Source organism: Papaver somniferum, chromosome 4, assembly GCF_003573695.1.
Source record: "Papaver somniferum cultivar HN1 chromosome 4, ASM357369v1, whole genome shotgun sequence".
Taxonomy (NCBI): Eukaryota; Viridiplantae; Streptophyta; class Magnoliopsida; order Ranunculales; family Papaveraceae; genus Papaver; species Papaver somniferum.
In genome coordinates, this window is record NC_039361.1 from 6,294,173 (window position 1) to 6,304,964 (window position 10,792).

The 10,792-nt window shown below is 36.3% G+C and overlaps 1 protein-coding gene and 1 long non-coding RNA gene across 2 annotated transcripts; both read left to right on the top strand.

Annotated features, from left to right (window-relative positions):
- Positions 1 to 3,892: 3,892 nt before the first annotated feature.
- LOC113271886 (aspartic proteinase-like protein 2) lies at positions 3,893 to 7,050 on the top strand. Its single transcript, XM_026521810.1, has 4 exons — positions 3,893 to 3,917; positions 6,131 to 6,258; positions 6,429 to 6,663; positions 6,809 to 7,050. Exons 1-4 carry the CDS (start codon positions 3,893 to 3,895, stop codon positions 7,048 to 7,050), a joined length of 630 nt encoding a protein of 209 aa, XP_026377595.1.
- Positions 7,051 to 7,477: 427 nt separating this feature from the next.
- Positions 7,478 to 10,470, top strand: LOC113273473. Its single transcript, XR_003322413.1, has 4 exons — positions 7,478 to 7,659; positions 7,777 to 7,862; positions 9,349 to 9,616; positions 9,780 to 10,470. It is a non-coding gene; the product is annotated as an uncharacterized LOC113273473 (long non-coding RNA).
- The last annotated feature ends 322 nt before the right edge of the window (positions 10,471 to 10,792 follow it).

Here is a 10,792-nt window from a genome sequence, read left to right on the forward strand (position 1 = left end):
CACTCCTTCCTACTGCTCGGGACATCAATCATGCACTTAACACGCTAAAAATCTTCTCCAAATCACGTAATCCCGTGAACTGTTCTTATTATGCTCGTGCTGCCCTGATTTCTTCTTGTGAGTTATTTAGCCAAATTTGATCGATCTAAAGACCCATAACCTTCCTTTCTAGCCCATAAGAAGATACCCAATGAGTTTCAGCCATTGAATCGTCCTGCCACTACTTCATTTCTTCGATCGAAAATTCTCATGTGTTGTGGACATTTTTCCCGCCAAAATCGATATTCAAATGAAGAAGAGGGGTGTCCCCCTATCCTGTCTTGGTGTCCCCTTAGTAATTTGGGCTGAAATAGTAATTCTTGGGTTGAAATAGTAATTTTTCTGGTTTCCTCCGGGACATTTCTGGGACGTTTCCGGTACATTTCTGGGGCGCCTCCAGGACATTTCTCCGGGGTGTAAATCATCACTTTTTGAGCAACTCTTTCCATACAAGGGTATTTTCTCCAAAAACACCTAAACAAACATAAAAACACCATACTGAGAACAAATGGGTACTAATAAAATACATAAAAGAGATCAAAATAGACACATAAATGCGTCTATCATGCGGTCTCGCAACCATAAACCTTATCGGTAGTGGGATGTGAGACTGCGAAATCAACTGATTGCTGGATACCAGATGGGAAGAGCCATAACCTTAACCCCGTAGAGGTAAGCTTCCTTGAGAGGGCACCCAGGGGGAAGATAAGTACGACATCCTCCATTAGGGAGCTGAATTGTGTCAAAAGACGTAAATGTCATGAGGATTTTTACTCAAGGGAGTATTAAGACTTGTCATATTTATGCGATAAAAACCTAAAGAGGTAATAATACAAGAAAAAAGATAAGACGGGATCAATGGGTCGATACGCTACAGTGTAAAGACCTCCTGCGATCTCGTCGCACAAAATTAAGGCAACATAAGACCTTTACATAGGAAGGTAAAATAAGACCTTGTGAAATTTTAAACTAACTTTGTTTTGCAGGAATTCACAGAGAAAAAAAGAGTACTGCGAACGCATTCGCACCAAATGCATGAAGAACTATAAAATAACATTAATCATACTAAGTCTATCAAGATGTGTCAATTAACAGAGGCAAGAATGGAAATGCGAAGGGAGTGTTATTTGCCCCACTTGATAGACTCATATACATGTGAGAGAATGATATTTTGGACGCGAATGCGAACAAAGGGAATTTATATTAAAGGAGTGAAAATTAATGCTCAAAAAGTGCATGTTTTTAAGATTACAGAAGGCAAAAAAAAAAAAAAAATTACAACAAGTGAAAATGATTAATCTTCATTTTCTTCGTCTCTCTCAGCCTCAGAACCGCTTATTTCTTCTTCAGATTATTCATCTTCTCCCTCACTATCCGAAATATCAGAAATATTTTCATTGTCAGGGATTTCTGGAAATTTATACTTTGTAAGAGGAATGTTATTCTCAACGCAAACTTTCTTAACAACAACTTCGCGAGCACGATTAACATCATTACTATTATTTGAAACCATGATGGTGAAATTCTTCTTCAATTGCCGATACTTGGAGTTGCGAGCACATAAATCTTTTTCTTCAGAAGCTAAACGAGTTTCTAATTCTCCAATCTTCTGAAGATAATTCTTCTCCTTGTCTGCGAAATATGAATAAGCAGGTTAGGATATATAAAAAAAATATAGAAAATGTTATTCTCAAAGAAAATACAAGTATTAAAAGAGCAACATTTGACCTTCATAATTGGAAACAATATCTTTAACCAGTGCGGAATGTTCAGCTTGAAGAGTCACATTTATAGCTAAATCCTCTCTAGCATCATTCAGAACCCTAGCATCCCAACTAAATCCAGCTTCGCTTTCTATGAGAAGCTGAGAGCGAATGAAATTTATTTCTTCGACAAGTATGTTCTTTTCGCACAAAGCTAAATCGCGTTCTTTTTGAACCTCAATAATGGATTATTGGAATTTTTCTAGTGCTTTCGCACCCTTAAGAGCAATCTCATCTTTCTCATTAATAAGCTTATTCTTCTTCGTTTCCGAAACTTGATTTTTTTCTTGGCTCTCATGAAGACGATTTTTAAAGTTATTAAATGAAGTCAATAAAGATCTATGGCTTTTTCTAAGAGCAGCATATTTCATTCTTAACTCTTCCGAACTCAGATTTTCAAATCCTTGGTTGGGATAGTTATTTAAAGAAGAATTAAGGTGTTCTAAAAGGGTTTCATCATCAGGGAGATTGGCAGCCTCATCCGAAAGGTTATACTGGTCTGCGAATATAAAAAAATACAAAATGCGAATTATCGCATAAAAACAGAAGAAAAGGGAAAGTAAAGGCTATATACCAATGAGTTCATCATTTCTTTCTCTGGCTCTGCGAATCAACCCAGAACTGGTCGAATTCTCAGTTTTAAACTCAGCATTTTCTTTCTCAAGCTTAATAAGTCTCCTTTGATAGTTTGAGGAGATTACATAAGATAAACGGGATCCCTGCAAGAACGAAAGGAAGTATTACGGTTAGGAATAAAGCAAGACTAAAGAAAAGCAAAAGGTAAAGTTGCAAATATTACCAAAGAGCCAATTGTGAATTGGAGGTTTGGATTTATCGCAGAGGCAGCTCCACAAAGAGATGGATCATCTAAAGTAGGAGCATCACATATTTTAGAGACCATTCCAAAGGCACGACTCAATTCTTCATTGTCAACAGTAGTCAAAAGATCTTCAGCAAAAAGATTGGATAACTCTTCAAAGAAGAGGGAACTGATAAATCCTCAGGAGAAAGAATGTCGTCCTCACTAGACTCCGAACTTGAAGAAAAATCATATCTTTTACGCTTCCTGGAGAGATCATCCATTGAAGATGTCGTTTTTCATGAAGACTTAGACGTAGGCCTTTTAGGAATATTCTTACCCTTACCTGAAGTCTTATCACACAAAGGTTTCACCTACACGAATAATCAAGATAAGAAACAGAGGCAACAATATCGTTAAAGTTAAAAAGAATGTTTCTTACTTTATTATTCTGCGAAGCTGATGCATTGTGTGAAGTTTTGGCCCTCTTAGTAGCCTGCAAAAGGAATATGAAAATAGGAAATTGGAAGGAGATTATGCAAGATTGAGAACATTTATGCGAAGCCCCCATACCGCTTTCTTTGTCTCAACTTCGGAAAGTAAAAATTCCCAAGGTTGGTAAGAAGAAAACTTTTCGGGAAGAGGAATATCAGAGCCATCCTCAGCTTTACCAGAAATATAAGGACCCTCTAGAATGACAGGGCAATTAAGCCAACTTGAGTCATTAGATTTGTGAGCAGAACTGTTAGACTTGTCATTCCAATCAACATCTCGCATGATCTTATTATCTTCAGCGATACCTTCTTTTCTTCTTAAGCGAACAACCCATTTAGTGGAATTGCTTTTCATAATTGCAACATAGTAATTTCTGAAGAAGTTCTCAAGAGTATATTCGGTAGAATCAATGACCTTGTCACGATGCGATTAGTTTCGCACCTCATAAGGATAAGAGGTCTATAAACCAGATGCACGACGAGAGTATTCCAATGCTATTCTGATCGCATCACCACTTAGTTGGAATATTCCTCGTGCGAATCTATCATCAACAAGAATTTCATAGAATAGGGGAATTTCTGGGTTGAACAAGGGAAGTGGAAGAATAGAAAGTTGTCCCAATGAAACAATAACTCTTTGATTGTTCCATTGTTCGGAGTTGATCAAATCAAGATTGAGTTTGGATGAATAGTTAGATGATGAAGGAATAGAAAGTGAGTAACCTATCGAATGGAGTTCGTCCTTTAACCTGTTGAATTCTGTCTCCATCTTCTTACCAGCAGGAGCCATTTTTAGAATGGGAATGAAGATGAGTAAAAGAAGTAAGTTAGTTGGTGAAATAAGTTTTAGTTTTGACAAAATCAAGATCAGTGAAAGCAATAGCAGAGAAGATGAAACAAGAAAGTAGGAAGTAAAAAGAAGAAAGAAGAAGACGAAATAAGACATATAAGGAAAATGGATATTTTGTGTTTCCTCCCCAAAAATATTGAAATTAGGGAATCCTCCAATCGTTAGTTTTTCCATCCAAATCTCAGTTAGCTGCGTCAGCAAGAATAAACACGTGGATAAAATTTATACATGTTTCCTGAACTACACAAAATACCCTCATGTTTTCCACTAATTCCATAACTCATTTTCACCCAAAACCGTAAAATCGATTCACTTATTGAAAACAGCAGAAAACATGATTTGATTTTACTAGATGGAGAACCCACAATTCTACTTTTTGATACCGATTCTCCACCAGTACGCCACTACCACCTCCATCGATTAAAACCCATGAAACAAATGCGAGTATTGATTCAATTTAACAAAAATTAACCCCCAATTTCAGAAATATTTCTTCTGAGACGCTTAATTCCTTTTCAGAAATCTTCAATCCCATACAAACCCTTATTTCCTTCTTTAATCTCATTAAAGAGGGGTCCCTGAACTGTGGTTATTCCAGCACTTTTATAGTTGAAATCACCCATGCAAAATCGAATTGGGAAAGTACCTAAACACTGGTTTAATATTCTCCATCCATCGCTTAAATCAAACGGCATAAGATCCCTGTAATTTCGGCTAGGATTAATATCAAACACTTGCCTTACATTTGGATTTACAACATCAACAGATTTGGGGATTTCAGCTGTAACTGAATTTGGGTTTTGTCGGAATCAGATCTTGGATATTGTGAAGTTATGCTATGAATTCTTTCCATCTCGTTAATGATTTAGCAACAACAACAGAATTTTGGGGTAGCGTGTATACATGGTTGGAATCATGGGATTTCATATGCAGTTTGGGTATAATTAAATAAAGTGAACTTGATGGATGAAATTATAACATTCGGTGGTGAAGTGTTGTTCGTGGTGGCTGTATTGGTAGATCTGAAATGTAATTGAAGATGGAATGGAATTGGGCTTTTGATGTGGCATGAGATTGAGTACTATTGCAGGCTTGAGATATGAATGAATATGGAGCCTTGAATCTAATTGGTAGTAGTGGTGTCTAGAGGTTCAGAATATGTAAAATGGAGTGAGTATGATTTTGTGGCGATTGGTTGAGATGGTTTAGTGAAGGAAGGTGATGTACTCGAACTTGAAAGGATTTTGGTTTTAAGAAATGGTGATAATTAGATGGTCATAATTTGGAAAGGGCCAACGAAAGAGATGAGGTTATTTTCGGATCTTTGTCTGACACGTGTATATTTTTCCACGTGTATACTTCTGCTGACTCAACTCACTGAGATCTGGATGGAAAAATTAACGATGGGAGGAAACACTAATTTTGATCTTTTTGGGGAGGAAACGCTAATTAGCTATCTTGGGAGGGGAGGAAATACAAAATAGCCCTAAGGAAAAGTTAGTCCCATTCAAGATTCCATTTCATTAATGCGAGGAATGAACGAATAAAAACAGGAGGTTAAAAGGACGTGTCAGATAATAAGTGGTTAAAAACACATGCGTAATTAAGGAAAACTGGAATTCCGGAGGAGTGTCGGCAAGATAGAATACGAAAAGATATATACATGCGATATTATAGAATGGAAATTTCTCATGTCGGTCACTTCACAATGTAAGCGAAATGAGAAGAGGCAAAATGTAGGAAGGAGATATCGCACATATCAATTAGTATGCGAAGTAAGGATTCTCTGATGTAAGCGAAGACTGTCACACATGTCAAAGTTGAAGTGACGTATTGGATGATGTCAGCAAAGTCACGAGTAAAGTATGATGATCTATGCGAAGTATAAGCTGTGCGAGAATGAGTGAGTATACATGAGCGAATGTAACGCACAGTGATTCCGAAAATAATGGGTCTCTTAGATGTCATCCACTATGAGGAATCTTATATAAAGGAAAGAAGTCATCACATAGAAGAAAGATCTTTTAGTGTGAGTTAGACAACAAACTAGGAGAGAGAAAGTTTATTAGGAGAGTAAGTAAACTCATTGTAATCCTTTGTATCCAATTATAATCCTTGATAATTAATAAAAAAATTCATCATAATTATTTAGGTTATTGTTTAGATACATTGGGTGTGGTTGTAGGTTTTCCTGCAACTACAGGAACTCCACCAAAAGATTACTTTCTCCATGTAGATACTGGAAGTGAAATTTTATGGGTGAACTGCGTCAATTGTTTTCCTTTTTGTGCTATCAATACCGACATCGACGATGTAAGCGCTCACAGAAGTCTTAATTTTCTCTGGCAGAAATGCTAAAGAAACTCATTAATTTTTTTAATGCACAGTTTTTTTTTCTTTTTTTTTTGAGGCCACACATAAAAACTAACACACAATGGACACTGTTTTTCCTCTAATCCTTTTTTGTGTTCCAATTTTGGTAGTTGACTCTGAAAATGTATGATCCAAAAAATTCTTCGACGGCAGATCTAGTTCCATGTAGTGGTGGGTTTTGCACCGACAATTACAAAAGTCCAATTCCCGGTTGTTCATCTGGTGACGTTTTTGGATATGGTCTTAAATATGGAGATGGAAGTGGAAGTGATGGATACTTTGTTAATGATGTTATCGGGTATGATCAAGTTTCTGGAAATCTGGGAATTCAAGTGTTATATTTGGGTAAGTCATAAAATTTAAATTTCAAATTTAATTCATAGCTTTCGAGCTCAGCTTGTAAGAAAAATATGCCAAACCCGAGTTTTATCGTGTTAAGCTTATTATCAAATATAATATTTATATACTTAACATTCTTTTGTTTCTTGAGGTAGTTGCGCGACACAGCAAACAGGAAATCTTGCCTCATCTACCGGAGCCCTCGATGGCCTAATTGGATTTGGTGCCTCAGATGAATCCATGCTTTCACAACTAGCTTCTTCCGGAAAAGTGAAAAAGAAATTCGCTCACTGTTTAGATGGTAAAAACGGAGGAGGAATCTTTGCCATGGGAGACGTAGTACAACCAACACCAAAATCAACACCACTAGTTCCAAATGCCTACGCATTCTAATCCAACTTTCATACAATTTTGGATTAATTAGTTCGTGCTATAAATTTTTATTCCATATATTAATCAGTTTAGTGTATCTTTTTCTCAGGACACATTACAAGGTGAATATGGAATCAGTTCAAGTTGGAAATAAAGTCCTAGATATTCCAAAACAAGTATTCGAAGCTGGAAATACAACAGGAACAATTATTGATAGCGGTACAACTTTGGCATATCTTTCAGGAGAGATCTTCAATCCGTTGAGACAAACGGTATGGGGAATTTTTTAGAGAAAACCTCAAGGAAATTGGTTATTCCTTGGAAAGGTACGCCCACAGTCCAACTCTGCAACAAGGTAACAACCATGTGCGCGTTGGACTCAGCTTGACCCGGTGAATTTACAAAACCGGTTTATCCCAAGCATACCCTCCCTGGTCAGGTTAGTGTAACTACTCTGGGTTAGTTTAGGTGAAATGGGTCGGGTGTTTGACTATTCTCATATTTATGTTTTAGTCTCAGTGTGTCTATCATCTTCATCTTCACTTTCTGTTTCACCATGTTCATCTTCATATGAAAGTTTGCAGAGTCAGGGACCGATGGATATGAATTCATCAATTCCAGATGGTATAGGTATGTACTTCTACCCCATTTATTTTTTCATGGAATGTGTAATAGCAGTTTTTTTCCTGTTTGAAACCCTAACCCTCTTTTTACTGTTTAAAACTAATCCCCTTGCTTCTGATATAGGGAATTGAATGAAATCATATCGGATTTGTATTTAGTTGGTTATCTGATTCGGGTTCAAACCAAGGGGTATTACCACTGATTTAGAAGTGAGTCTTGATTTTAAGGGTTACACATCTCATCTGAAAATTTTATTTTTATTGATGAAATGTATGTTGAAGTTAGGTTTTGATGAGTTCCATGAAATTGATTTTGAAATTTTTTTAATGTGTGGGATGCAAATGGAAGAGTTAATGAAGACCATCCTTCATTGTTTTCTTTCTGGTATGTGTGTAGTTAGGATTGTTGGAATTAGTAATCCAAACACAGTTTAATATTCAGAAGTGTTTGAGTTATTCGTTAATTGATTTGGTGTGTACAAAACGTGTGATATGACCTAGTATTATGTGTTTGTTAGAAATAAGGGATTAAGTCCTAGAAATTAGGAATTTACTTTGTGAATTAATGGCTAAAAGTTAGGGAGTTTTAATATGTATTTGTGGGTTTAGACGTGGGATAATTGTGCCTACAAAATAGGAGTAATGGTTAGTGGTTAAGAGTCCAACGTTTATGTAATGCCTATTTAAGGCTGTTTTTGATTAATGAAAAGTGTATCAGAGTTGGTAAACAATGTAGTCATATATTTCTCTCTTCTCTCCATATATTTTGTTTTTTGAAAATTCTACAAGGATTGCAATTACAATAAGTATCCTGCTATGCGTGTTTTCTTCATTGTTCTCAAGAAATTGATTATCATTTATGATACCTTTTTTATGAGAAAATGGGATTATTGGATTTGATTAGTATGCTTAGGGTGCTAAAGTAAGAATCTTAAAGAAAAGTTATTGTTAGAGTGGTGGTGTTTGATATGAATTAATAGATTCCGCAATACTGCAAGTGTATACAGATCGCAAAACCAAAAACAAAACCGCTCATAACCATGGTTGCAAGTTTTATATGTCAACTTTATTTTTTTAATTTTCTACCTACAAATATGGAACCAGACTATTTACAGTCTTATAGAACTTCAGCGTAATATGTATTGATACTTGATACTGTTGGTTCAAGACAAACCTTGTGCATATAGAGCAGGAGAGAGTTGGCGCTTGACAGGCTCAGCACCTTGTGGGATCGCATCAATGTTTTTCAGGACGAATTCGTTGGTTTGTCGTTGTAGTGGTCATGTTTGGCACACTTCAGTAGCCATTAGTCATCCTCTTTGTGGAGCTTAACATCTAAGGTTCACGTTAGATCTAAGTTTACTAAGGGATCAAACAATAATTGATCACCTAATCCAACAATATCACTTTTAAGTTTAATTAACAGTAATGTAGGTCCAGATCCGCATTCTTGAATTCAAAGACATATGTATCTAGTTGTTCCGGCTGTAAATTAAACCCTCATCAGTCAAGCCCTGAATCAGTTTTTTTTTCTTTTAGCTCGACTTTTATTAGCCCTTATCTTCTTGCTTTTTTGTTATTCTGTTTAAATCGTGTTTCTTTTGTTTATTAATGCATCAAATATTCTCTGATTGACCAAATCACAGAGTGTCTTTGGCATGATTCTGAATACAATTCATCTAATTGTATGGCATAGGTTACAATCCTAACAAATGTAATGGATGTGAAGTGGTCACGGAGAGGGGGAGATGATGTTCGGAATGACATTGGCAAGGAAAGCAACTTTCAAGATAACATTAATGAGATTAAAGCCACTCCTGTACAGTTAAAAAGGGATTTAGGACTCTAGAAGAAGTGTCAATGCCGAAATGGCATCAAGAAGCGTAACACGCAGAAACTCCCTCCACTTCAGAGCTTGCATCAGACTAACATTGAATCATAGATAGCTTAGTACAAGTTCCAAGGTACTTCCATCACTTCTTTCCTTCCTAGGGCGTTCTTTCTGAATTGACTGCTGGACTTTATTGCACTATTTTAACCTCGACGCATGCAGTGTCTAAATTGATTTCTCACTCTATTCAGGCTCAATTTATTTCAAATAATTTACCCACTTTTTTAATGTTACAGAATGGTGAGATACCTGGTTAAATTTATACTACCTTCAAAGAGAATTACCCATCATAATTTATGGTATCTTGCAAAATAAGGTACTCATTGAAATTTATACGACCGTATTGTCAATGTACCCAATTAAATTCATAGGACCGTCTAAATGACGATATGCACTGCTTTCCTTAATGAACTGAAGTTCACGACAGAATTTAGTCACTACTCAGCCCGGCGGAGAAGATTGAAATTAACTTCATTGCATCAATCATAAAGCTTTGCTGTTCTTCAGGTATTTCCGTATCCAAAGTATCAAAAATGGAGCTGGTGAAAGAAGAAAGGACATGATGTTGGTTGTTGTAGGCTTCAACCAACACCATCTCCCAATCAGTGAATGGTCCAATGCCGTTGGTTGTGGTGGATTTGAGACCTCTCATCCAGGGCCGTCTTTGACATAGGGCCAAATGGGCGACCGCCCTAGGCCCAGAAATCAGAGGGGCCTAGAAAAAATATCTCCTACCTGTTATATTTACTAGTAAGTTGGTATAATAGTAATTTTGTCCTTAACCTAGTTAAAAACCCGACGTGAAACACTAGAAGTGGAAGAGCAACTGATTCATCTCTCAATCTCTCCGGGCTCAGACATAAACTTGAGGTTTGTTTTTATTTTCTTTCAATTCAATCATTCCCACTTCCCTCTTTGTTAACAGTATACCAACAAAGATACCTAACGATAAAGAATAAAATTTGAAGTTCATATGTATGTACAATGTACAATCTTCGTAGATCATAATAATATCATAGATCATATATATCATGAACTACTTATTTACGTGTTCTTGCGACTTGCGAGTTTATTGATAATGGTTGACTAGAATTCTGAATGATCAAATGGATTGAACTCTTTGTTTGGCTCTCCTTCGTTTTGAAATTGGTGTTTTTAGTGTTAATATTGACGAATTGTGATCTTGTAAAGTACACACTAGCAACAATAACGGTTGGTAAAGAGTTGAAAGTCGAATTGCGAATGAACT

Bases quoted from the DNA above. Each gene is read 5' to 3' on its own strand.
- LOC113271886 (XM_026521810.1), top strand. From the start codon at position 3,893: ATGGGAATGAAGATGAGTAAAAGAA. The intron at 3,918-6,130 runs GTAAGTTAGTTG...GTGTGGTTGTAG, and splicing joins AATGAAGATGAGTAAAAGAA to GTTTTCCTGCAACTACAGGA. The intron at 6,664-6,808 runs GTAAGTCATAAA...TTGTTTCTTGAG, and splicing joins AATTCAAGTGTTATATTTGG to GTAGTTGCGCGACACAGCAA.